Source organism: Caretta caretta, chromosome 16 (genome assembly GCF_965140235.1).
Source record: "Caretta caretta isolate rCarCar2 chromosome 16, rCarCar1.hap1, whole genome shotgun sequence".
Lineage (NCBI taxonomy): Eukaryota > Metazoa > Chordata > Testudines > Cheloniidae > Caretta > Caretta caretta.
The window spans coordinates 5,819,733-5,844,736 of record NC_134221.1 but is presented as its reverse complement, the minus strand read 5'-3'; the positions used below and the strand labels follow the sequence as shown (position 1 = coordinate 5,844,736).

The 25,004-nt window shown below is 57.4% G+C and overlaps 1 protein-coding gene across 5 annotated transcripts; it reads right to left on the bottom strand.

Moving 5' to 3' along the window:
* Nucleotides 1-609: 609 nt before the first annotated feature.
* LOC125623311 (uncharacterized) lies at nt 610-24,448 on the bottom strand. 5 transcript variants are annotated; one of them, XM_048822419.2, is made up of 14 exons: nt 23,178-24,448; nt 18,916-19,099; nt 17,914-18,145; nt 16,409-16,503; nt 13,963-14,159; nt 13,230-13,308; nt 12,098-12,276; nt 9,337-10,044; nt 8,281-8,347; nt 7,492-7,635; nt 4,339-4,583; nt 3,181-3,649; nt 2,309-2,411; nt 610-1,830 (listed from the first exon to the last, which is right to left on the bottom strand). In XM_048822419.2, the coding sequence occupies exons 1-13, from the start codon at nt 23,357-23,359 to the stop codon at nt 2,316-2,318; spliced, it is 2,877 nt and encodes a 958-aa protein (XP_048678376.2). In that variant the 5' UTR covers nt 23,360-24,448; the 3' UTR covers nt 610-1,830; nt 2,309-2,315. The 5 variants fall into 5 exon arrangements, 3 of the variants coding, with proteins under 3 accessions (XP_048678376.2, XP_074976386.1, XP_074976387.1); XM_075120285.1 differs by lacking the exon at nt 3,181-3,649; XM_075120286.1 differs by lacking the exon at nt 3,181-3,649 and having other exon boundaries at nt 2,309-2,408.
* Between the last annotated feature and the right edge of the window lie 556 nt (nt 24,449-25,004).

The following is a 25,004-nucleotide window of genomic DNA, read 5'->3' as shown; positions in this document are numbered from 1 at the left end:
CCCTGAGACTACAAAGCGGGATACACATAACTGTGCATAGGGGAGGGGTCCCACTGGAGTCCATGGGGCTAGCGGGCTGCTCATTGTTCAGCGTCTCCGTAAGCCCTTGCAACGACCTATGTTAGACTCGGCCTTTGTGGGAGACGTCGCCCTCTACTGGTGTGCGGGGGTGACCCTCTGTTGGCGGGGTACGTTTGGCACGCTCTGTGGGCGAATGTGGAGGTGTGAGGTGGGTGGGTGTGTTTTTGTGCAAGCGTGTTTTTGCGTGTGATGCCCCCTCTCTGTGAATGTGTCGGGTGTCTGCTGCCCGTGAGCGAGTGCATGGGTGCGGGAGGCGAAGCCCACCAGTACTTCGGGCTGTGGTCGCGGGAGGATTATGCATGTGGACCCCGCAGTCCAGAATGGGTGTGAACGCGCGAGGCACGCTCTGCCGGTGAATGGGTGGGGGCGCCCCCTGCTGCGCCCAGTGTTGTTTGTGGTGCTCTCCGCAGGCCGAATCTGTCTCTGGCCTCCTGGGCTGCTCCATAGGTGGCATCTTGCAGTGCGCCAGGTTCCCAGGGATGCTGCTGGTTTTAGTCCTGTTACCCGCATTCCACACGCACACCTGGCGCCTCCCCGGTTTCCCTTTTATTGCTGAAAATGATTTACTGCAGCTAGGACAGGAAGAGCCAGGCACATGCCAGGGCGCAAATCCCACAGCGTTTCCCGTCTCCTGCATAAAAGGTATCTTTTGTGTCCCTCCCTTGGGGTCCCGCTTGGGGGCTTTGTCAGGTGTGGGAGGGCATGGTCAGGGCCTCTGATTCTGTGACGGGGGTGCCTGTGGTGGATGACGTGGAGGGGGACCCTCGATGGGTGAGCGGCGTGTTTGGTGAATCTTTGCGTGACGCCCTCTCGTGCGTGTGCACGTGTGTGCTGGGGAAGGTGCTGTGCCCTCTGATGGGGAATGAGTTTGCAGGGCACCCTCTCTCGGGTTGTTTGTGCCCAGGGAACATCCCAGTCTCGACGGCAGCAGAGACGGTTTATTCCAAAGCTGTTTAGCTCTAGGGACAATCCCCAGCGAATCGTTTCCGGGGTCTGGATGTGAGTTCTGAGCCTGGCAAACCTCGGGTGTTTCACAAGATGAGAGCTGTGGCTGGTGGCCCTGTGTCAGCACCTTCCCGTGCACCGCAGGCTGGACAGCAGAGACAAGGGGGCCTCTAGGGCCCCCCATTTCTCATCCCTTTTTGCCCCCACCTCCAGGCCCTGTCTGTAGTCTCCTGGCCCTCCTGTCATTGGCCAACGGGGGTCAGAGAGTAACACACCAAGTGTGTGTGTGTTAATCTCCAGCAAGCCACCCTCCGTGGCTGTACCCAGAGCCCCTCCCTGCCCAGGGGTGTGCCAAACATTCACTGTCTCCACTTTCCCTCCAATCTAAAGGTTGTGGGGTCCAGTCCTGCACCAGGGCTTGGGTTCCCTGCAGAGCAGCACCAGGGCAGGCAGCTGGCACAGGTGCCAGCCTTTAGATGAGATGTTGCTCCACTCTGCCAGTGGGTGTCTGGGGAGACAGTTGAGATCCCAGACACTGTCACGGTGGGCATCAAAGGCCAGGGTGTGTAAAGCCCCTGGGGACCCCTTGGGTAGGCAGAGCCATGAGGTCAGGTCAGTTCTGTATGAGAAATCCAGACTCGAGTGATGATTTTCTGCTCCCCAGGCCTCCGTCCGTGCTGAGTCAGGCCATGGAGATGGCACAGGGCATTACCCAGGACCACAGCTTGTCAGGGCGTGGCCCTGTCAGCACCCACCAGTACAAGCAGCTCCGGCCTCAGTTTCCCATCCAAAGGGCCACGGTTTCTGGAAGGCAAAAACGACTGAATCCACTCGTCTCCACCAGCTCAGCGCTTGGAACAGGGCTATGTCCCAGCCCGGGGGAAGAAGCTGGTCGAGGCAAGCACCGAGAGGCTCCTTCAGTGCAAGGAGGGCTTGGCCTGGTGGCAGTCGCTGGTCCCCAAAACGCCTGCTCCTGGCCATAGAGGAGGGGGCTCTGTAGCACCCCCTGGAGATGGGCCATGGAATTGCACTGGCACCCAGAGCAGGGTCAGGGCAGTGCTGCGGCAGGGAAGTCAGGGGAGTATGGACATGCCAGCTGGGCTGGAATCCAGCAACAGCCGCAATCCCAGGACATAGGAGCAGGAAAAGCCCACAGACAGTCCAGCCACCTAACACCTTCCACTGCACCCCCTCCCCAGCACAGGACTAATGGCTCCCGTTCCCCTCTCCCATCGGGGGGCCACCGGTTTGCTGTCCCACCTCTTCCCCCTGCCCCATTTACCTGCTTTTCATGGCTGCTTTCCGTTGCAAACTCTTGTCTCCCTGCTGAGGCTGTGGTGCCAGGAGGTGCAGCAGGCCCTGCCCGCATCCTCCTTCTGGGGCTGCTGGAGAGACACAGATGCTCAGTGCTTTTACTGCCATGGGGATTCTCCCTGAGATCTGGAACTCGCCCTCCGCCAAGCCAGCCTGCTCACGGAGTGCAGAGACCCTGGCAGCCATGGGCAGTGCCCAGCTTGAGGCAGGGCCGAGCTCTGATGCTCAGGGCCTCTGCCCTGGGACTGCAGGTGGCTACTGGGAGGCCCTGACCATTTCCTTCAGAACAGAGCCTCCCCCCACCCTGGGCCATAGCCCTGAGAACTGGGAGCTTTGGAGGGTCTGCAGTGAGGGAGGATGGGGGCATCAAAGGAGCAGAAAAGGGAAGGCAGTGCAGCCTAGCGGTTAGCAGGCTGGACAGGGGCTCAAGGGACCCAGGGTCTATTGCCAGCTCTGCCACTGACCTTCTGGGTGACCTTGGGCAAGTCGCTTCTCCTTTCTGTGCATTAGTTCCTCTTGCCACCCTTTGTCTCTTGAGGCTGTAAGCTTTTGGGGCAGGGACTGTGTCAGTCCAGTGCCCTGAGCTCAGCTGAGACCTCCAGGAGCTCTGGTAGTAACAACACAAAGGGAGGTGGTAAAGCCAGCCGGGATCACTTTGGAAATGCACAACCCCCCAGCAAGGAGAGGAGACAGGAGAGATTCCTTCTTGGCCCACACTGGGGCCTGACAGGGCCCTGGGCTCGGAGACTGCTGGTGCCAGGTGAGGAGTACGACACAGAGTGTTCCCGGGGCCTGAGTCCTAGCTGCACAGGGGAGCACGTCCCGAGAGTCACCACTTACCACGGCCTGGGTGAGCAGGTGGTCTCCGAGGAGCGTCCCCTGGGGTGTCTGGCCAGAGGGCCTCCTGCCCAACGCAGGGAGGAGGTTAGCCGGGAAGCTTCGGGGGCCTGCAGGGAATCTGGGCATCAGAGCCCTCCAGGTCCCCTCACGCTCCAACATGCTCAGCCCCCGGCACCTGCCATGCTGTGGGGCCCGCCGGCTGAGCCCTGCCAGCCAATCTGAAAGGCAGAGCAGTGGCAGGCAGGGGTGGCCTCTCCCCGAGGGCATGTCTTCCCTTGTGCATTCAGCATTAAACCCGGCTCCATGCCTGCAGCCATCCCGCTGCTGTGGGCAGAGAACTCTCGTGGGTGCCATTGCAGGGTGGAGGCTGACGTTTCCCTTGTGAGACACGCCCAGGGGCACAGCTGTCTTCTGAGGACTCCGGTGCTGCTCCTCGGCGGGCAGGAGCCGGCTACAGCCCCGGCCAGTCCTGCCCAGGGACGAGAGCGGACACAGCAAAGCCGCGGTCATTCTGTTAGCCGCTTTGGGGCAGAGCCACAACTGGTGTGAAGTGTCATAGCACCATTAGCTTGCAGGGGGGGGGCGGGGGGGCGGGGTGCAGGCAGAACTTTGCATCTCAGGGCACTAGTTCAAGGCCTTTGTGTTGTTTGATTTGCAGGCAATGCCTGGGCATTAGCAGGCCAGCGAGTGCACTGAGCTGCTCTGGAGGCCTCGGCTGGCTTGGTTTGCCCAGCACCCAGCCCCACCCGCCACTCCAAAGACAGCCCTTGGCATTGGAGCCAGCTCCAGAGCTGGGCCCACGTTGGGGGCAGCCGAGAGGCCCGTGCTGCCGTGGGTGTCCTGGGGGGAGCTCCTGCTGACTGAGCCAGGGGCTGGGAACAGCATGCTGCAGTCACATGCCGAGGGCTGCGTCAGCTCCAGGGTGTGCCGGGGGCACCGAGCTCCAGGGTGTACCGGGGGACTGGCTCCGGGGCAGGAGTGCAAAAGTTTATTGCATGCCTAAGGCTGAGCACAACCTCGCCCTCGGTTCCTAGCTGCCCCCCTGCCCCCCACCCCATCCCCCATGCTGTGTGGCTCTGGCTCCCATACAGGCCAGGGAGCTGCCCGGCGAAGGAGTGCAGGGGCAGGGGGAAGTCGCTCGGCATGGAGGGCACTCACCTTGTTTGTGGCTTTGGCCTCTGCAGCCCCCGGAGCTGTTGGCTCCCCAATGGAGCCCTGAGCTGCGGATGCTCCAAGCTCTCCAGGACAGGGGGGTGCCCGTAGCTCGGCCTCTGCTGGCCTGAGGCTGCCGGTCTGGGTTTCCTCCGCTCTAGGGAGCGACTGAGCTGAAGGGACATGGGCACAGCACGCAGACCGGGTGAGCCCTGCCAAGCCGGGTGCCCAAGAGGGAGGACTGTTGCCAGCTGTTTGAGAGACAAGAAGGAGACACCAGGAAGGCCCTGTGCGGGGCGTATTTGAAAGGGGTTTTACCTCCTGCAATTTCTCTGCCCTGGTGTGGTGCCCGGGGGGCTGCTGGGACTAGCTGGGGCAGGGCCTGGTGGCTCCCTGTGGACTGCAGAGAATTTTTTGCCGCCTGTGATTCCATATGAGCCCTCCCGCGCATGGCACAGATGTTGTCTGGCCGACCTCTCGCAGCAGGCTGGCCCGCGGTCCCTCCGGGCTGGGCTCGCTCAGTAACCAGTGTCAGTAGCTCCAGCAGCCTGGGAAGCGTGAGCCCATTTCCCAGGGGAGGGAGACACTGAACTCCAGCCCCTCCCTGCATGGCAAGGGGGCTGGGGGAGGAGTTATTTCTGTGCCACTCGCTGTCAGCTAATGTCAGTAGTGCTGCTGTGGCTTTTCCCTAGGTCACCTGCACAGACACTCACATTCAAATATGCACAGGGATGAACCCACACACGCACACCACTCGCCTGTATACACACATTGTACACACACACACACACGCACAGGGATGCACCCACACGCATGCACACCACTCGCCTGTATACACACATTGTACACACACACACACACACACGCACAGGGATGCACCCACACACACGCACACCACTCGCCTGTATACACACATTGTACACACACACACACACACACACGCACAGGGATGCACCCACACATATGCACACCACTCGCCTGTATACACACATTGTACACACATGCACCCACCACCCACGGGGATGCACCCACACACATGCACAGCACTCGCCTGTATACACACATTGTACACACACACACACACACACGCACAGGGATGCACCCCCACACATGCACACCACTCGCCTGTATACACACATTGTACACACACACACATACACGCACAGGGATGCACCCATACACACACACACCACTCGCCTGTATACACACATTGTACACACCCACACCCACACACGCACAGGGATGCACCCACACACACGCACACCACTCGCCTGTATACACACATTGTACACACACACACCCACACACGCACAGGGATGCACCCACACACACGCACACCACTCGCCTGTATACACACATTGTACACACACGCACCCACACACACACAGGGATGCACCCACACACATGCACACCACTCGCCTGTACACACACATTGTATACACACGCACCCACACACGCACAGGGATGCACCCACACGCATGCACACCACTCGCCTGTATACACACATTGTACACACACCCACACACGCACAGGGATGCACCCACACACACGCACACCACTCGCCTGTACACACACATTGTATACACACGCACCCACACACACACAGGGATGCACCCACACGCATGCACAGCACTCGCCTGTATACACACATTGTACACACACGCACACACATACGCACAGGGATGCACCCACACACATGCACACCACTCGCCTGTATACACACATTGTACACACACGCACCCACACACGCACAGGGATGCACCCACACGCATGCACACCACTCGCCTGTATACACACATTGTACACACACGCACCCACACACGCACAGGGATGCACCCACACACATGCACACCACTCGCCTGTACACACACATTGTATACACACGCACCCACACACGCACAGGGATGCACCCACACACATGCACACCACTCGCCTGTATACACACATTGTACACACACCCACACACGCACAGGGATGCACCCACACGCATGTACACCACTCGCCTGTACACACACATTGTATACACACGCACCCACACACGCACAGGGATGCACCCATACACACGCACACCACTCGCCTGTACACACACATTGTACACACACGCACCCACACACGCACAGGGATGCACCCACACACATGCACACCACTCGCCCGTACACACACATTGTACACACACGCACCCACACACGCACAGGGATGCACCCACACACATGCACACCACTCGCCCGTACACACACATTGTACACACACGCACCCACACACGCACAGGGATGCACCCACACACATGCACAGCACTCGCCTGTACACACACATTGTACACACACGCACCCACACACGCACAGGGATGCACCCATACACACGCACACCACTCGCCTGTACACACACATTGTACACACACCCACACACGCACAGGGATGCACCCACACACATGCACACCACTCGCCTGTACACACACATTGTACACACACACGCACAGGGATGCACATGTACTCGGTGTTACGCTGAGAGGTCCTGGTGACTACATTGATCTCTCAGAGACGGGGGGTGACGCACCGGTCAGGTAACTCAGGCTGAGCTGACCAGAAGCCCCCACCCAGGAGAAGAGGGGGATGCGCCCCTGCCCAGGAGTTTGGCTGAGTGAGGGGCGGGGGGGCTGGCTGTCTTTGTGTGAAGGAAGGCTGAACACCCAGAAACTGTGAAGAGGCAGAACAGAGAGCAGGGCAGAGGCAAAGAGGAGGGAGGCCAAGCAGCAGCTGGTAAGCACAGGGTGACCTGGAGAGAGAGAGCGAGAGCTTTAGGGTCTGGTGGCTAAAGAGGCTGCTAAGACACTGCTCCTTTTGTTCTGGGTTCCTCCTGTGTCTGGAGAAGCAGGGCCTTGTGCCTTCCTTGTCACCGTTCATCAGAGAAATACCCGCCTGGCACCAATTTCTGCTCCCCGGGAACAGGCCCAGGCCCCCACACGTTGACTAGCTGCTTGGGTTGAAAGAGGGGCAATGTTGCCCACCCCTGCATGCATGCCCGGAGAAGAGCACACATGCAAACACACACACGCACAGCAATGCGTGCAGATGCCCACTGGTGCACAGGGATACACACAGAGGGTTGCATGCACACACACATGGGGGGTGCCCCCTGCAGCTGGCCAGATATTGCTGGTACCTCTGGGAAGAGCGGTCTGCTCGGCGCCCCAGGTTCGGCTGAGCTGTTCTCCCCGCTGGGCTGAAGTGCAGTTTGCCTGGGGAGGCTCTTTGCATCCGGCGCCCGCTGCTTTGGGTGCCCAGCGTCCCTGGGAAGTGGGGCAGCCTGGTGAGAAGGGAGGCACAAAGGAGGGGTTGGCGTGTCGAGTGGGGGTTTTCTGTTCATCCTGTTTACACAACGGAGCTAGGAAAGGTCTCACTCCGCTCCCTGGCCCTGGGGGATTCAGCAGTGATCCCACAGCAGTCACTGGAGGCATCGGGAGAGAGCGGCGTCTCGCTCCAGGGGCTGAGCATGCACTGGTTTCCCTGGGACCCAAATCCTGCATGGCTGTGTGCTCGTGTCTCTCAGTGAGGCCGGGGTGAACTAGGCCTCTGGCAGCTGGCCAGCAGCCAGAACGGTCCCCCCATGACAAAAAGCCAAGCCGCCCCAGGACTCTCGTCTCTCTGCCCTGGCACCAGCAAGTCTTACGCTGTCTGTGCCGAGCGGGCCTTCCTGGCTGGGCATGTCCCTGAACTGGCCTTGGGTCTCGGGGCCAGGGCTTTGGAGGATGGAGCAGAACCCCGGGGATGGTTAATGGACAAGTGTCAGACACCAGCTGCTTATGCCCCAAAGTCCCCTTCCCCACCGGGCACCTGAGCCAAGCCCCCACCCCTGCTGCTTCCAGCGTTGCATCAGGCCTGTGGGGTCTCAGGTTCCTGGCCTGACCTGTTCCCACTGTGTGTGTGTGTGGGGGGTGCTGCCCGTACCCACCTTGGAGGGGCCGGCAGCTCGAGTCTCCTGGCTTGGCTGTCTGGAGCAGGACAGGGAAGGGTCTCTCCTGGGGGAGGAAGCATGGCAGCTCTCTTAGCGCCGGGCTGTAAAACCACCTCAGGTGGGATGGGGACAGAGATGCAACTAACCCCAGGGGCATGTAAGGGCAGAGCGAAGGGGGCACAGGTGCTGATGCTCTGCCCTCCAGCCATGGCATGGGGTGTGATCCTCCAGCCATGCTCGGCTCTGACCCTGGAACTGGCAGCAGGCTCCCGTGGTCTATGCCCTCTTGGTGGTGCTCAGAGGATCCCCTCATGTCTCTCGTCTGCCCCATCTCCTCCCCTGGTTCCCACCTGCTGGTCCCCATGGAAGAGATCCCAGCCAGAGCACCTGAAATAGCTGCCCAGCCCCAAGCCGTACCTGGGCGTGCCAGGGGGTTTTGCGCTGCTCTTAATCTCCCAGGGTTTACTGGCCCTTCTGCTCAGCAGGAGAGGGGCTCTCGGGGGCCTGGCAGGGGAAGGTTTGAAAGACTCCCCTGTGTTGCCTCTGCCCCTTCCTGGCTCCTGAGGGAATTCCGGAGTCTCGCTGGGAGTGGAGGCTGTGGCAGGCTGCCCACTCCCTGAGGAGGGATAATGGCACCAGAGGGAGCAGGCAACACACAAGAACTCCTTCAAATCCAGGCTCAGGGAACAGTGCTGGAGAACTTCGCTTCAGTCTAGACCAACCAGCTCTGGAAAGGTGTGGGCTCAGCTTGGCTGGCGGGCAAGCCAAGTTTGGGTGTAGGAAAGAGGGGCCGAGGGGGTGGCACTGTGGAGGCTGCGGTGAACCTGGCCGGGTAGGGCCGGGTCTTGGCACAGGCAGGGGCAGGGTCATAGTGGTAGTGCTGAGTAGGGGGCCGAGGGGGGTGGAGGTGGAGGTGGCGATGCCAAGAGAGCTAAAAGGGCACCAGGGTGGTGGTGGGTCTAGCCAAGGCAGGGGTGTTTTCAGGGTGACAGTGTTGGGGATAACAGGGGCCCGCCCAAGGGGCACCATGTGGCTGTGACAGCGAGATCTCACCTGCTGACATCGCTGTACTCGTCCCTGGGTGTGCGTTTGGTGACTGGCCGGCTGACACAGCGACCCGCGCTGGTGAGGGCACTGATGGTGCAGGTGTAGGCCGTGTTGGCCCTGAGCCTGCGGGCCATGTAGGAGCGTGCCGTGCCCAGGTACACCACTTCCCCATTCAGGCACAGCTCATAGTTAAAGAAGCGTCCCAGGGGCGCTTTGGGCACGTCCCACGTCACAAAGATCTCACTGCGCCCCAGCACTAGAAGGGTTAACCCCTCCGGGGCATGGCCCCTCAGGGACATGGTCTTGGTGAGCAGCGTGGCCTTCCCTCCCTGGACTTTGCTGGTGCATGCGCAGATGCTGACCCGGTAGCTCGTGGAAGGGGCCAAGCCTCCCACAACGCAGCTGAGTTCTGGGGTGGAGCCCACCAGGGCCTTCCCCCTGTACACTGTGTAGTGTTTGATGGGGCCGTTAGGCTCAGCCGGAGGGGCCCAGCTCAATTTTAACTGGGTGGCTGTGCGACCTGTCACGTGGAAGTCCAAGGGGCAACTGGGCACTGGCTCTTCTCTGGGCAGCACCGTAGCATCGCTGTACGGCCCCCGGTCGCCCCTCGCCTCAAGGCAGAGCTGAAAGTGGTATTCCTGGCGTGGCACGCTGCCTGCGAAGGCATAGCTGAGCTCTGGCCCCCGGTACAGCAGGGCATCCCCATCATAGAGCCTGCAGACACAGCGGGAGATAACAGAACCACTTAGCAGAAGTGAACGTGGTGTCTTCTCAGGTCAGCCAAGGCTAGACCCAAAGACATGCTGGCCCAGCAGACAGAGGGCCAGATTCTGCTCTTAGCCACACCGGTCGGGGTAGCTCTATGGGCTTCAGAGAGTTACTCTGGATTTACACCAGTGTGACCAAGAGCCAGATCTGGCACAAAGGATCCATCCTATATGGCAGTGGGCCACAATCAACCGTGATGGGAACGGGAGTGGACAGTGACGGCAGGGGCATGGTTCTGGTCTCACTGGCATAGGTGTAAATCAGGAGTAACTCTGCTGAGGTCAGTGAGAGGAGAACCAGGCTTTCAGTGTAAATGGGTTGTAAATAGCACAGGAGGCAAAGCGGTACAACTTGCACCCCACTGGAGACCATGGAGTCAGGGGGTCACATTCAGTTGCATAACCCAAGTGTGACATTACACTCCATATTCTTTGTGAAAATATGCTTATGATATGGATGTGACATAACTGAGATATAGTTCATGCAAGATGACTCATGTAAGATATCATTGGAAAGGTTACGATTTACTGAATTTGTATGCATGTATCATTTCTGCATCTAAAGTTAGGAATATGGACTATGTAACAATTACAACTGGGTGTGTATTAGGAAGACGCCCACCAGATGAGCCATCTGGAAGAAACAAGATTGAAGATACTAATCTCTCTCCCTCCTGGGAGGCGTCCTGGGCGTAACTGTGACACTACTAGGTCAGGTGGTCTTGTCACCTGATCCAAAACATTGTCTTGGTCTTCTTGTAACTTTCCACTAAAAGGGAAGGTGGGTCAAGTTTGGGAAATAAAGGATTCCTGCCTTGTGTAAATCTTATTTAAGGGTGAGGAGAAAGGCAAATGACACTCTCCTCCGTCGCTTACCCAAGAATCATAGAATATCAGGGTTGGAAGAGACCTCAGGAGGTCATCTAGCCCACCCCCTGCTCAAAGCAGGACCAATCCCCAGTTTTTGCCCCAGATCCCTAAATGGTTATGAACTCATAACCCTGGGTTTAGCAGGCCAATGCTCAAACCACTGAGCTATTCCTCCCCCCATGAAGGAGGACTGCTGAAAGTATCTGGAGGAACAAAGGCCCTAACCTGAAGGGAAGGGCACGGGAGAGTCCAGACTGAGACGGGGGCCAGTCAGTCTGTAAGAAGAAATGACTGGAACTCTGAGCTACAGAAACTCTGCATCCTGCCTAATTCAACATTTAGGGGGAGAAATTACATTCTGTAACCTGTTTCTTTAGTGAATCAAGCTTAGTTTGCATGGTTTGATTTTATTTGCTCAGTAATCTCCTTTGCTCTGTTTGTTATCTCTTATACTTACTTAATAGCTACTCTTTCTAGTTAATAAACTTGTTTTCTGTTTATTCTGAAACCCAGTTTATGCAATTCATAATGGGGGGGGGGCAGGTAAGAGGCTGTACATACCTTCCACCACATTGAGGAAGGAGGTGGATTTCATAATATACCTTTGGTTCTGCACTCCAAGAGAGGTGGACACCTGAGTGTTGGGGCAAGTCCCATAAGCTGATTCTTCCCAGAGCTGATCTCAGTGTCTGTGTCATTCTGCAGTTGGGGGTGGCCCTTCCTGTGTGGGTGCTAGAGGAAGCTTAAGAGCCTGGCTCAACAAGACAGGTTAAAGGGGGCTCAGGCTGGCAGAACAGGTGGGCTCAGTGGATTTAAGCACATCAGGTGGCATCTTAAAGGGGGGGGGGGCAACAAGTCACACCAAGCATCACTCCATTGAAGTCTTACTAGTGTAAACCCAATGGAAGCGCCAAATCAGGCCCATAGACCCGGCAGAATAAGTTACCCTAGATCTACAGAGCCACACCTGACAACAGGTCTTGTCTCTAGGGGGTTGTGTAGAGGACAGCCCTAGGGTCATGGTGAGCTCCCCTCCTTCCCATTACACTTTTTATCCCTGCACCCAAGGTCAAAGTCACCCCGCTCTGCTCAGTGCATTCCTAGAGGATGCTGGACTCTCATGCTATCACCTGTAATTGATCTCAAGGCTGCTCTGAGGCCTGAAACTTTCCCAGGTCACCTGGATGGAACCAGAATCCAGAACTTTGGCTTCCGGGGGTGGGGGTTTCGGGAGGCGCCGGAGCTTGGCCAGGGTGCCAGTCACTTCCTCTAGCAGCTCTTGTCCTGCTGTCTCTGAGGCAGCCACTTCCTGTGGAGAGAAAATGCTGCCTTCACTGATACGGGCAGCACCTTGCACCAGTGTGGACAGTAACGCACAAGTAGAGCTGGACACAAAATGGAAGGTTTCCATAGAAATTTTTTTTTTAACAGAAATTTCAATACCAAAATATTTTGATTTGGAAATGATGCAGTATTGCCTCAAGGGAGTTATACTTCAGGAACCTCATACTTTCATTCTCCTCTACAGGCTGAGCTCATTGATCAGACTACATCTCCCATGATGCAACAAGGTCCCCTACTTGGAAGGGGGTGATGCATTATGGGAGTCCCTTGCTGAGGAGCATTATGGGAGATGCAGTGCAGGCAGGGAGTCCAGCCTATTGAGGAGAATAGAAATGTGAGGCAACTGAACTGCAAGTCCCATCAGGCCTTGTGACAGTCTTTCCAAATAAAAATATTTTAGGTTTCTTAATAAAAAATCAGAATTCTCCAGGAAAAGGAGCCACTTCTTACGAGACAATTTTGTTTAGTAGAAAACCCAATTTTCTGTCAAAAAAGAGTTTTGATGGAAAATGTTTGACCGGCCCCACCTCCCTCCCCCTCCCACAAACTTCCTGGACTTGACTGAAGGAATAGAGCTTGGAGGGGAGTTCAAGGGGGTTGTCAGCTGGCATGGGGGAGGGGCAGTATTGTTTGTGTTTGGACAGCACCTAGCACATTCAGGGTACTCTGGTAAACAAGGGATTCATATTAAGAATTGTTTGATGATACAGTGGGACAGATCTGACCTTGGTGTAAATCTGAAGTGACTCCAGGGACTTGATTCTTATCTCTGTTTCCCCGGTGTAATCTGGAGTAACTCCAGCCAAGTCAATATAGTGACAGTTCTGAGATCTGAAACTGGTGCTCTTGATTTTATCGCTAAGATCAGAATGTGGCCCAGCCTGAGCCGCTGCCCCCTATCGGATGGCAGCAGTGTACCTGCAGAAGGTGTTCCAGGTCTGGGTGCTCTCTGAGTTTCATCACCCCCTTGGGCTGGCTGGCGAGCACATGCAAGGTCCTAGAAAACACGAATGGCTGCTGTTATGGGTCGTGTCCAGCGGGGGGCAGGGGCCAGCCCCATAGATCTGGTGGACAAGCGAAGAGAGAGGGCTCAGCTATGGGCCGAGCCAAAGAATAAACCCCAGAACGGAGAAGGACCATTCACCCTGCGCCCACAGGTCACTCAGGGAGGCGCTGCAGGCTCCAGTGGATGAAATGGGGGAGGCTCACATAAGCGATGGGTGAGTGAGGGCTGAGCGATGCCCCCATCCACCAGCTGGATTCCAGCCTCCCAGTGCCTGGGCCATGGTGCGCTGAAATCAGCTCCCAGGGCCTTGCTTGTGTGAGTCCTGTGTCATGGGCTCCCATTGGCTGTTGTGTGTGAGCTCTGCCCCAGGCGCTCCCAGTGCCCTCTTGTGAGCTCTGCGCCAGGCGCTCCCAGTGCCCTGTTGTGAGCTCTGCCCCAGGCGCTCCCAGTGCCCTCTTGTGAGCTCTGCGCCAGGCGCTCCCAGTGCCCTGTTGTGAGCTCTGCGCCAGGCGCTCCCAGTGCCCTGTTGTGAGCTCTGCGCCACAGCTTTGTCCTGCCCCTGCCATTTCTAAGTGATGAGTTCAGACGTCCCTCCGCCCTGCTCTCCTGGGCACCCCTTACAGTGTGCGGGGAAGCGTCACCCACATGGCAGCAAACCAGGAGGACTCCTGCTCCTCGGCGCAAAGCAGGTGGCCCAGCGTATCCAGAGCCCGGGGGAAGGCAGGGCTCTGCAGCACGTGGTCATGCCCCTCTTTGTTGGCAGCCAGGCAGCTGAGAGCAAAGCAGGCGTTCCGGCTCCCTCCTGCCTCCGCGCTGGCCATCATGGACACCAGGGCATGGATCTGGAAAGGAAACGCCTCACCTAGTGCCTGGTCCTCGGGCAGCGGCTGCTGGGGGCCGTGCCCGCCCCTTCCCATGGCTGCCCCTGCGTTGGGTTCCCAGTGGTTGTCCCCTGGACAGCATGAGCACGGCTGCCTCATCGTCTCCTAATGTCCAGGGGGGCTGGGCCGGGCCAGGGTGGAGCAGTGCCCAGAACAAACCCAGGCTGCCACTGAAAATGAGTGTTGGGGAAGGTGCTGTTTGCTTGTGCCCAGAGCAGGAAGCTGCAGGGCAACCTGCCCCCTTGATACTCTGCTGCTGTGTCCAGCCGGAGCCGGCCCGGAAGGGGGGTGCTAGCTAACCTCACGCAGTCCGGCCGGAGACTGCCAGCCAGCAAAGCCGGTTTCCTCAGCAGTTTTGGGGGTGGAGGCGCATCTCCACTTCCCCCCACCCAATGCATGACCAAAGGGCAAGGGCACGAGGGGAACCGCTACTGACCTGGGGGCTTCCCAGCAGTTCAGAGGGGAGAGGCTCCCATTCCCAGTCCCCTGTGCTGTGCCCCGGGGGCAGGACCCTGTAACCGCTCTGCATGCTGCTCTCTCAGGACAAGGGCCACGGCCACGGACACTGGGCCTGGGCCCTTACTTTCAGGATAAGTGGCACCCGTGCTGTCCCTGCTGAATGTGTGTGAGCTGGAAATGCCCCATGCAGAGCCTCTGGGGCCGCATGGGGAAACCCTCCCAAATCTTCTTGTTGGAAACAATCCCCCTTTCAGAGCATGTGTTGTATAGGCCGAGTTGTCCAGTGGTTAGAACAGGGGCTGGGCAGCTCTGACACTGACTCTCTGGGTGACCTTGGATGCAGCACTCCCCTGCTCTGTGCCTCAGTTTCCCCAGCTGTAACACGGGGCTAATGATACTGCCCCACCTCACCAGGAGTTGTGGGGCTAAGGAATGCCTGTGAAGTGCTCTGAAATCCTCCAGGGAAGGGCACTGGGGATAAGCAGGGGTTATTGTTATACTGGCTGCAGACCAGCCTGGTGCTGCTGGGGGAGCCAAGTCTGGTGCAGAGCTGGGGCTGTGGATTTGGGAGGGACACTGAATGCCCTGTTACTCTCTGGGGCCCCTTCTGGTTGATTTAAGGAGCAGCTCTGAAGGGCTGCAGAGGGGAGGATCCCTGGGACTCCAAGTCCATCCCCTGCTGCTGCTAGGGTTGCCAACTTTCTAATGGCACAAAACCAAACAACCCTGCCCCGCCCCTTCCCTGAGGCCCTGCCCCTTCACCTGCCCCTTCTCTGAGGCCCCACCCCCGCTCGCTCCATCCCCCCTTTCTCCATTGCTCCCTCTCCCCCACCCTCACTCACTTTCACTAGGCTGGGGCAGGGGGTTGGGATGGGGGTGGGAGTAAGGGCTCCGGCTGGGGGTGCAGGTTCTGGGGTGGGGCAAGAGATGAGGGATGTGGGGTGCAGGAGGGGGCTCAGGTCTGGGGCAGGAGGTTGGGGTCTTGGGACCTGCGGGGTGAGGGCTCCGCCAGGGGGTTGAGGCAGGAGGGGACAGGAGGGGACTCTGGGCTGGGACGGAGTTGGATGTGGGAGAGGGTTTGGGGTGTGGGGTTCCGGAAGCGCTTATCGCGGCTCCCAGGAAGTGCCAGCCAGACCCCTGCAGCCCCATGGTGCATGGGCGGCCAGGGAGGCTGTGCGCGCTGCCCTCGAGCCTGCAGGTGCTGTCCCCGCAGCTCCCATTGGTCACAGTTCCTGGCCAATGGGAGCTGCGGAGCTGGCACTAGGGGCAAGGGCAGCGCGCGGAGTCTCCCTGGCCGCCCATGTGCCTAGGGGCTGCAAGGACCTGGTGGCCACTTCTGGGAGCCGCACGGAGCTAGGGCAGGCAGGGAGCCTGCTTTAGCCCTGGGCCCCCGCTGCGCTGCCAGCTGGACTTTCAACGGCCGACCGGAGCCGCCAGGGTCCCTTTTCGACTGGGCGTTCCAGTCGAAAACCGGACGCCGGGCAACCCTAGCTGCTGCCCTTCCCTGCGAGATGCTGGGTCTGTCCTGCGAAGAGCAGAGGTGGCTGCTATCGGTGTGACGGACAGGTGTCAACCGTGCCCCTTGCTCCTGCGGTGGCATCTCTGTGTTGTTTCTACCATGGACAGGGCTTGTGATAGGGACTCTGGGCCTGCTCCTGGCCCCCCAGCATTCTTGACAATCCCCCCTCCCCTCCCCGGATGCTGGGGGAGCAGGTCTCCCCTCCGCCAACCCCGCTTGCCTCTCCTCTTACCATGCTGGGGACTTCAGGGAGGGCAAAGAGCTGCCGCAGGCCGAGGTCCGTGTCACACAGGCGCCCCAGCGCAAAGGCAGCGTTCATGCTGCAGCCTGGAATCCCAGCAGGAAGAAACTCGTCAGGAGCCAGAGGCTCAGAAGTGCTGGGTTCTCATGTGGCCCCCAGGACCGTGGGGGGCGGGGGCGGGACAGTTCTGCTCTGCATGGTTGGGGGTCCCCGACAGGTTGCCTGGTGGAGAACTGGCTGCTTATGCCACTGGTGATGGGGGTGTGGCATGGAGTTCTGGGCCTGGGTTCCCCTACCTACTCCAGCCAGGGGCTTTTGGAGGAGACAGTCTTAAGCCTAGGAGACCATGGGCTGATTAGCCCTGCTAGAGCCAAGGAACTTTTCTGACTCCCGGCCACCCTGAAGGGGACAGAGACTACTGAGGACCTGACCAAGTCATAACAAAGACTTGACAAACGCCAAATTAGTGAAAAGAACAGGAGGACTTGTGGCACCTTAGAGACTAACAAATTTATTTGAGCATAAGCTTTCGTGAGCTACAGCTCACTTCAAATTAGTGGTGGTGACAGGGACAAACCAGGTTGGTGTAGCGCCCCCTCTCACCACAAGGGGGTGCTAACAGACAAAGCCCCCCATATTACAGGGGGTGCTGTATTAGGGGGATTTTACCACTTCCTCTTCAGCATGGAGCCAACACCGCGGTCAGGGGCAGGGCAACCGTCTAGGTCTGCTGCAGAAGATACTTCCTAGGCTCTGGCATTAACTTCCTGCCCAGGTCTCAGTCAAGTGCAGGGTGGACCTGCTGCTTCTCCAGCCCCGGCCACTTCTCACTCCTCCCCTTACAAATCCCTGGGCCCGAGGGACCCGAGATGGGGAAATGTTGCCACGGGGCAACTGCTTTCTGCTTCTGCATGGGCAGGGACCAACCCGTGCAGAGAGGCGCGCCTGAGCCTGGAGTGAGCAGCTCAGACTTCTGGTTTCCGGCTGTCTTGGGGGTTTTGAGGAGTTGGAGCCTTTAAAACCTATTCTGAAAAACTGTATCTCAGCCAGGCAGATCCCAGAGACCCCAAGACAAACAGACAGACCCTCAGATAGTGCTACAGACAGATGGGACAGGTGGTGATAGAGAGAACGAGAGATCTTCTCCTTGTCTGTAGATTGTCCCCTTTCCTCCATGACGCTCTCCTGCTTTGGCCCATCCATAATATAGACTATCAAGGTTGGAAGGCACCTCAAGAGGTCATCTAGTCCAAACCCCTGCTCAAAAGCAGGGCCAATCCCCAATTTTTGCCCCAGATCCCTAAATTGCCCCCTCAAGGATTGAACTCACACCTGTGGGTTTAGCAGGCCAATGCTCAAACCACTGAGCTATCCCTTCCTCATACAATCTGCTATGTTCTCATTGATCCTTTCTCCACCCCCTTTCTGGTCTCCCATGAGCCCTCCCAACCCCTACCTCCACCCCAGGCACCGAGCCCTGGCTCATCCCAACCCACCTGCTTCCTCTGCTCTCAGGGAGGCGATCAGCTGTCTCAGGAGGTGCTGGGAGCGAGGGTGTCCCAGCAGTTTCACGCGGCCCTCCTGGGAGCCAGCGATTCGGGCCAGCCCCAGGGCTGCGTTGCTTGCCGTGCCTTTGTCAGCTGAGGTCAGCAGCCCTCTGAGCTTCTCAACAATCTCGTCAGCTTTCTGGGCTTGGAGCAGCCATTGCCGGCTGGGACCTGTTTCCGCCTCGGGGAGAAAATGGGTGAAAAGATGGGAATCAGGGGAATACCTGATAGCCACAAATGGCAGGTCGGGGTGTGTGCACTCAGGAGGGGGGGAGGGGGGGAGGTTATCTGGGGCACAGCCTTCCCTTCCCTACTGCAGCTGTCATGAGCCTAATGGAGACAGCACTAGGCTAGGGCTTGGGGGACCTAGGTTTACTCCTGACTCTGCCACAGACTGTGACCTTGGGCAAGTCACTTCCTTGATCTGTGTCTCAGTTTTCCCTCTTGTACAATGGGGAGAATGATCCTGACCTCTTGCGTAAAGCACTTTGAGATCTACAGATGAGAAGCGCCGTGTAAGAGCCGGGTTTTATGAAAGCAGGAGGAAAGTGAATCCTGTGCACCAGGCTGTATGACTGCCCCTCACGGCTCTCCCTCTCTGAGTGCCAAGGTGCTGCCCCTGCCCTGTCTCCTGGAGCTCAGGCTGCTCTACAAGCCAGTGGTGAGATTGCAAAAGCCAGCCCTGTTCCCTGCAGGCTGGTGCAGCCCATGCCCCATGGGCATTAAAGTAGAGGTGGCTGGCACAGGTGAGGCCTTAGCCAGTCCAGCTGCTCTGGGAGGAGGGGCTGCCTGCACTAATCTCAGCCAGCTGAATCCCTGAATGGGCTGGGCATGGGACTGTTAATGGACGGGAGCCTCATGCAATGGGATGCTCCAAGGAGGGATTCCACCTACGCAAACCTTGGAGCCCCCTGAGATACACCTACTGCCTAGGGAAAGAGCGTTCCTTACCAGGGAGCCCAGGGTGCCTGCCACATTCATCACAGCCTCTGGGTCGTCCCAGGTCAGCATGGCGCTCAGGCTATCCAGGAGATCCTCGGAGCCCGAGCCACCCCCTGCCAGTGCCACCAGGCGTGCCGCCCCGCTCTCATTCTCGGCGATGGTGCCCAGGATGTAGGCAACGTTGCTGCACAGCCTGGTACAGGAGAGAGCCAGTCAGGTCTTGGGGCTGTTTCATGTCCCACCCACCTGGCAGAGAGCCAGGGGTGCTGCGAGCCTGGAGCAGAGTGCTGGCAATGAGACCCTGGCACCAACGGCTCCTTGTGCAGCTGTGCTAGGGCTGGGGGCAACCTGGCCTGTCGCGGCAGTTGCAAGCTGCAGCCTGCCCCAAGCGCAGCAATTTGGGTTTGCAGGTTTGGGTTTTATTTGATCTGGTTGGAGGCTTTTAAGCAAATTGGCATATTTTAGGAACGTGTGTGCGTGTTATATCGTGTTCAGCCAAACTCAGCCCCCCTGGAGCCCTGCGCTGCCAGCCAGCACTGCGGGTGTTAGGCCCCAGCAGCCCCCTCTAGCTACAGTTCCCAACGTCCCCGAAGTGGTAAATCTGGCGTATTTTGGGTGCATTCCTTAGCTGGGCCTTGTGGAGTTAGAACTAGAGGCAGAAGCGCCAGGTGGTGATGAAAGGCGACAGACAGCACCAGGTTCCTAGGGAGTGTGAGTGAGTGTGTGTCTCTGTGTGTGTGTCTCTGTGTGGGCTGCGGAAGAACTGGACTGAAACTGAGCAACGCAGCTCAAAATCAGGGCAGAGGAGAGAGAAGGGCAGTTAGGGCCTGATCCTGCAGGGTGCCCTGGGTGGTGCTGAGCACCTGCAATTCCCATTCACTTTCGCTGGAGTGGGGTGCTGGCAGGAAGTGCTGAGCGACCAGTTGATGCTGGTTGCTGTGGAGTAGGGCAGGGAAACCCAGCCTGGAGGGTACAGTCGTGGTGCAGTGCTGAATGCCGGGCTCCCCCGCGCTGAGTTACAGCCGTTACCATGGCTTGCTCCTGAACTTTGGACCTTCTGCAGCAGGCTGATGCGTTCCCGAAACTACAGGAAAGAGGTGCCAGGGCTCCGGCAAGAACGAGACCGTTCCTAGCCCAACATGGCACCCTCTGCACAGCCTACCCTCACATGCGCCATACAGATGAGCTCACGCCCAGCATGCAAGCGTAGAATTGCCAGGGCGGCATGCCAGCACGAAAAGCTTGTTACCCTCACCCAGTGACTCCTAGCAGGGAAGGCAGGAAGCCCATCAGAACCATATACCCATCTCAGCTGCCCACTTATCCTGAAGGATCCCAGCCGGCAGGAGTCTGCAGATTGTATAAACTATAGGGCAGCCCGTCCAAACAGGGTGGAGGAAGGAGACAGGCAGTGACAGGAAGGGAAGGAGGAAGAGCAATGAAATTCTTCTACCTGTGAAGTTTCAGTTCCTGACCATTTCTGGACCCTCCTTGGGAGGCAGAGACAGCTCACTTAGACTGGCCAAACCGTGGGGCAGAGCTTGTCTGTCTTCTGGGTCTGTACAGCACCTAGCACCGGGGTGGGGGGGGTCTTGATCCATGAGTGGGGGTCCTAGTGCTACCGCAATACAAATACTGTACATAAATAATACTAAGCACTGGAGATCATGAGAAAGACCCATGTTTGGGAGAGCGGGGCACCTTCTTGGGGGGCAGGATCTGTGGAGGATTGGTGCAAATTCTTACCAGGTGCCTTCCGGGCACTCCTGCAGTACGGCAGTGCCCCAGTGCGGTGAGTGCAGCCCCCGCTCTGCAGGCAGAGCCACCTCTGGCCACCGAACCGGGCAGGGTGCGTAGGCTTGTCTACACTATGGGGGCTTCAGTCGACCTAGCCATGTCGATGCTGGAGGTCAAGTAGGCATAGCGACAGCACTCAGGACTGAATGACATTTTTACCGCACACCAGGCCTGTATCGTGCAGCGTGATGGACTGGCCCGTTTGGGAAAACATCCCCCTTCCACTGTAAAGACAGGCAGGAGCTGGGCTCCTCGTTCGTTACACCCCAGCAGTGCGCTCAGAACAGGGGTGGAGAGGACGCTGCTCAGGGACGAATAATGCCCAGAATCGCACGGGGATTTTAGCCTCAAAACAGTTTGATTTTTGCATGAATAAAACCCATATGGGGCCAAGTTGAGCTCTGTTGTAAGCGGGTGTAACCCACACTGTCTTCAGGGGGAGCTGCCCCTGCTTACGCCAGGGCTGCATTGGAGCCGGCAATGGGTTAGAAAGTAGCTATTTTGTCACTGCCTAAGCCACCTGGTACATGGGGCAGGCTGCCCTACGTGGGGTGCTGGGGTGCTGCCCCACGTGGTACCTGGGTGCACTGCAAGAGCCCAATGGGATATGGCCCCGCTGCGCTCCAGCTCCCACACAGGCTGCTGCAGGGTCAGGCACGGAGATCAGAGGTCATTAGCCTCGGTGCCAGCACGGTGCCCAGCATTCCCATGCCTCCAGCCTGGAGTCATTATTCTGCCTGCCCCATGGCTGGCCTGGCCTCTGCGGAAATGGCCTGCAGCAGCCTCCAGGAAGGTGAAGGCCACTAGGTTTAATGCCGTTACCTGACTGGCAGTGATCAGCCGAGAGGAGGGGGAGCTGAGAGCGTTTCCAGCCCGGCTGGGAAGAACAGAGCAGAAAGCTCAGGGAGAATCCAGCTAGTGCAGAGCCAGGCGCTGAGGGTGCCACCCTGCAAGGGCAGCAGCTGCGCCAAACAACTGAGCAGCGGGGTGCAAGGGAGACTAGGGTTCGACAGCCGTTTGGGGCTTTGCCATCGCAACTGCCTGGAGACTGAAACTCAGGCCAGGCCGTGGCTCCGAGAGGCCCAGCCCTAACCAAGTGGCTGGGGGCTGATCCCCTCTCGGTTTGAATGGCAGCGCCACACCCGGGAACAGTGCCTGCCAAACTCAGAGCCTCTTTGCCTTCCTTTGTAGTTGTGCACCGGGTGTAACAGCCTAACCCTAATGGGAGCCATTTATCTTCTCAGGGCCTGTTAAGGGTGTTGGCAACAACCCTGCAAGAGCAAACACCAGAGCGGGAGGCGCCCATTGTCCAGTCTCTGTAGGACACAGGGTCTGGAGATTAGAGCACAGGAGAGTGAGGCCCTGATCCTAGGCTTCATTTAGGGGCTGATCCAAAGCTCAGGGAGATCAAGGGGAAACTTTCCTTTGATTCCTATGGGTTTTGGGTGAGGGGCTCAAGCGTAGGCTTGACTGTGCTCAGTGAACAGGGCAACGGTTCAATGTCCTCTGTTTAACCGCTCACCCCTGTGTCTTCCACTCCACATCCTCTGTCCCGCCCAGTGCAAGTACCAACATGCTCTCCACACACTGGCGGGTCTGTGGGTTTACTTTAAATTTACACTCCAGTAACTACACACGTCTGTGGAGAGCCAGTCCCCCTGCCTTATTCACTATGGACCCCATGCTGCTGGTAACGATGGTTAGTGTTTTCTTCTTAAAGCCCCAGCTCCTGGAGTAGGTGAGACTGGCAACTGTCATGTGGGGGGGAAAAAAGTCTGTTAGTGGTCGCAGAGAGGAGCTTGAAAACATAGCAAACCCCAGCAGGTCAATAAACAGAGCCCAACTGTATTATGTTTAAAGTCCCCTGGATTTAAAGCAATCTCATGAGCTGAATGAGGCAGAGGGCCTGCCGGAAATAGTATGGGCCCATCTGGTTAAAGACTGAACTGGAATGTAGACACAGCAGGGGCAGAGTTAAAGTCACCAGGACAAACTGATCCTCAGCATTTCCTGATGTTTTAGTGCTTCACTCTGCCACCTTCATCCCTTTATGGACTTTTTGTGGGTGGAATTTTCCTGTTTTATTTTTTAAAGGAAAATGATAAAACAATGAATTCCCATCACATGCCGGAGAGAATCATAGAACCATAGGGTTAGAAGGGACCGCAAGGGTCATCTAATCTAAACCCCACAGAGCCAAAGACCACTGTGTCCTGCACTGGATGGTCCCTCGGTCAGGGCATCTGAACTGCCCTGCCTCAGTCAATGCATCTATTCATAGACCGCATGGAATGAGACAGGGTGGATCTGGCTGTGCCAGGCTAGGAGGGTCCAGTCTGGGTCCATCTCTAGTTAGAAGCAGCCGCCATAGAAGTGGATGGTGTGAGAGAGCAGGGGAGTCATAGATAAGCACACCATGTCAGACGGGTATCCCCTCTAAGCCGTACAAGGGGAATAGTCCCACACTCACTCACCTCACTTCAGGAGCAGCCAGGAGTCTACAAAGAGCCCCCAGATACTCTTCACACTCAGCATCTCCCAAGAAAACCTCCAGCATGCCTTCTCTGTCCTTGTGAAGATCAGCCACTAGGCCTTGGACAGCCTGCAGCACCTGCTGGGGGTCTGGGGAAAGCAGCAGGGGGAAGGGGCTGCACATCTCAGCAGCGTCCTCAGTAGGAACCAGACCAGGAGCAAACTTCCCAAGAAGCCTCCTCCCTTCCGCCTGCCAGTATCTAGAGGAGCCACCAGAGATGTCTAGTCAGGCAGCTGCAAAGATTCATCCAGGCAGGTGGCTGAAAGGACAGAACTGCTACCAGGAGCTCCAGTGATCTTCCTCCTTGGAAAAGACATGGGAGCAAACATGGCCAAGAGAGCGGTCACTCCCAACTCCTTTCTTCCAGATCTCGCTCCAGCTCACTGCAGTCTCCAAAGGAAAAGATAAACCTGCCCTGACACCTCCGTTGGATAGGAAACATCAAGCGGAGGTTCAGCAACCCCACAGCCACTTGCCCCCAGGTCTGTTCTTTCCCCTGCCCCTTCCCCCAGCTGTTTCTCTCTTTAGCACTAGGAGGGTCAGGAAGCAGCAGTCACAGAGTCACAAGCAGGAAAGGGAAAGTGCAAACCCAGGAGTTTGCTTCGTGTTAAGTTTTTCCTAGTGCCTTGCCTGCTCCTTGCTCCTTTCAGCCTGGCTCCCTGCAGCCAATGCCCAGTGCCAGTGTGTGAACACATCTCATGGACTGTGGCATTCCGGGGGAGAGGGGCCTTTCAGATCGCAGAAGATTGATGTCCCATGCCGCCAATCAAAGGGAAGCCCTGCCTGGGGAGGGAAGGCCCTCAGCTACTCCAGTTAGTTACTGTAGTTGTCAGTTGCTTTGTTGTCATGCCACATTTAAAGGGGAATACCCCTGTAACAATGGGCACAAAACCACTGTAAACCAATTCTCGCCTGCAGATGGAAATATACATGAAGGAAATAATGTATAAAATGTTGCATCCAATGAAGTGAGCTGTCGCTCACGAAAGCTCATGCTCAAATAAATTGGTTAGTCGCTAAGGTGCCACAAGTCCTCCTTTTCTTTTTGCGAATACAGACTAACACGGCTGTTACTCTGAAACCTGTCAATGTATAAAGAGGAATCCAATATTTCCTGCTATAAAAGTCAACCTTCCCACTGAAAGCAGGAAAGAATTTTAGATCGCTGACAAAGAGAGCGAACAAAGGCCCCAATCCTGCAGTCGGAGCTGCACATCCACCAGATGCTTGTGCCCATGCAGGGTCAGGGGTTAAATGATTTTCTCCCATGTGCCAGCTGTCAGATGTGTCTGTTGCCCTGTGCAGGTGATTTAGTGCTTGCTGGTGAGAAGGGAGAAGGCAGAGACCAGCAGGCCGCTTATCTTTTGAATGAGAAACTCCCATTTGGAACTAGTGATCCTGGTTTGTTTTGTTTCTGCACCTTGGTGGGGGGGGGGGGAGAAGGGGTGTGTGAATAGGATTATGTGACCATTCCCCGCACCAGCAGAGAGATGAAATCTCCCCTTGGCACCCATGTATATCTGTTCATTCAGACAAAGATGAAATGGACGCCCTGCACCTTGGCTTGGCAGGTGCCCCCAGCATGTGCCAGGTGACTGGTGTTATGTTTCTCTTTGCACTGGTGGAAACAGCTTCACACAGCGCAGGCAGGAGAGAATCAGGACAGGAGCCTGTAACCTGAACAACAAGTGTCTTTCTTGTGTTACTAATAGTGTAACCCCCTGGGCAGAGTGTGGTGTGTCCCCGCTGGGCCCAGTCCCCGCAGCAT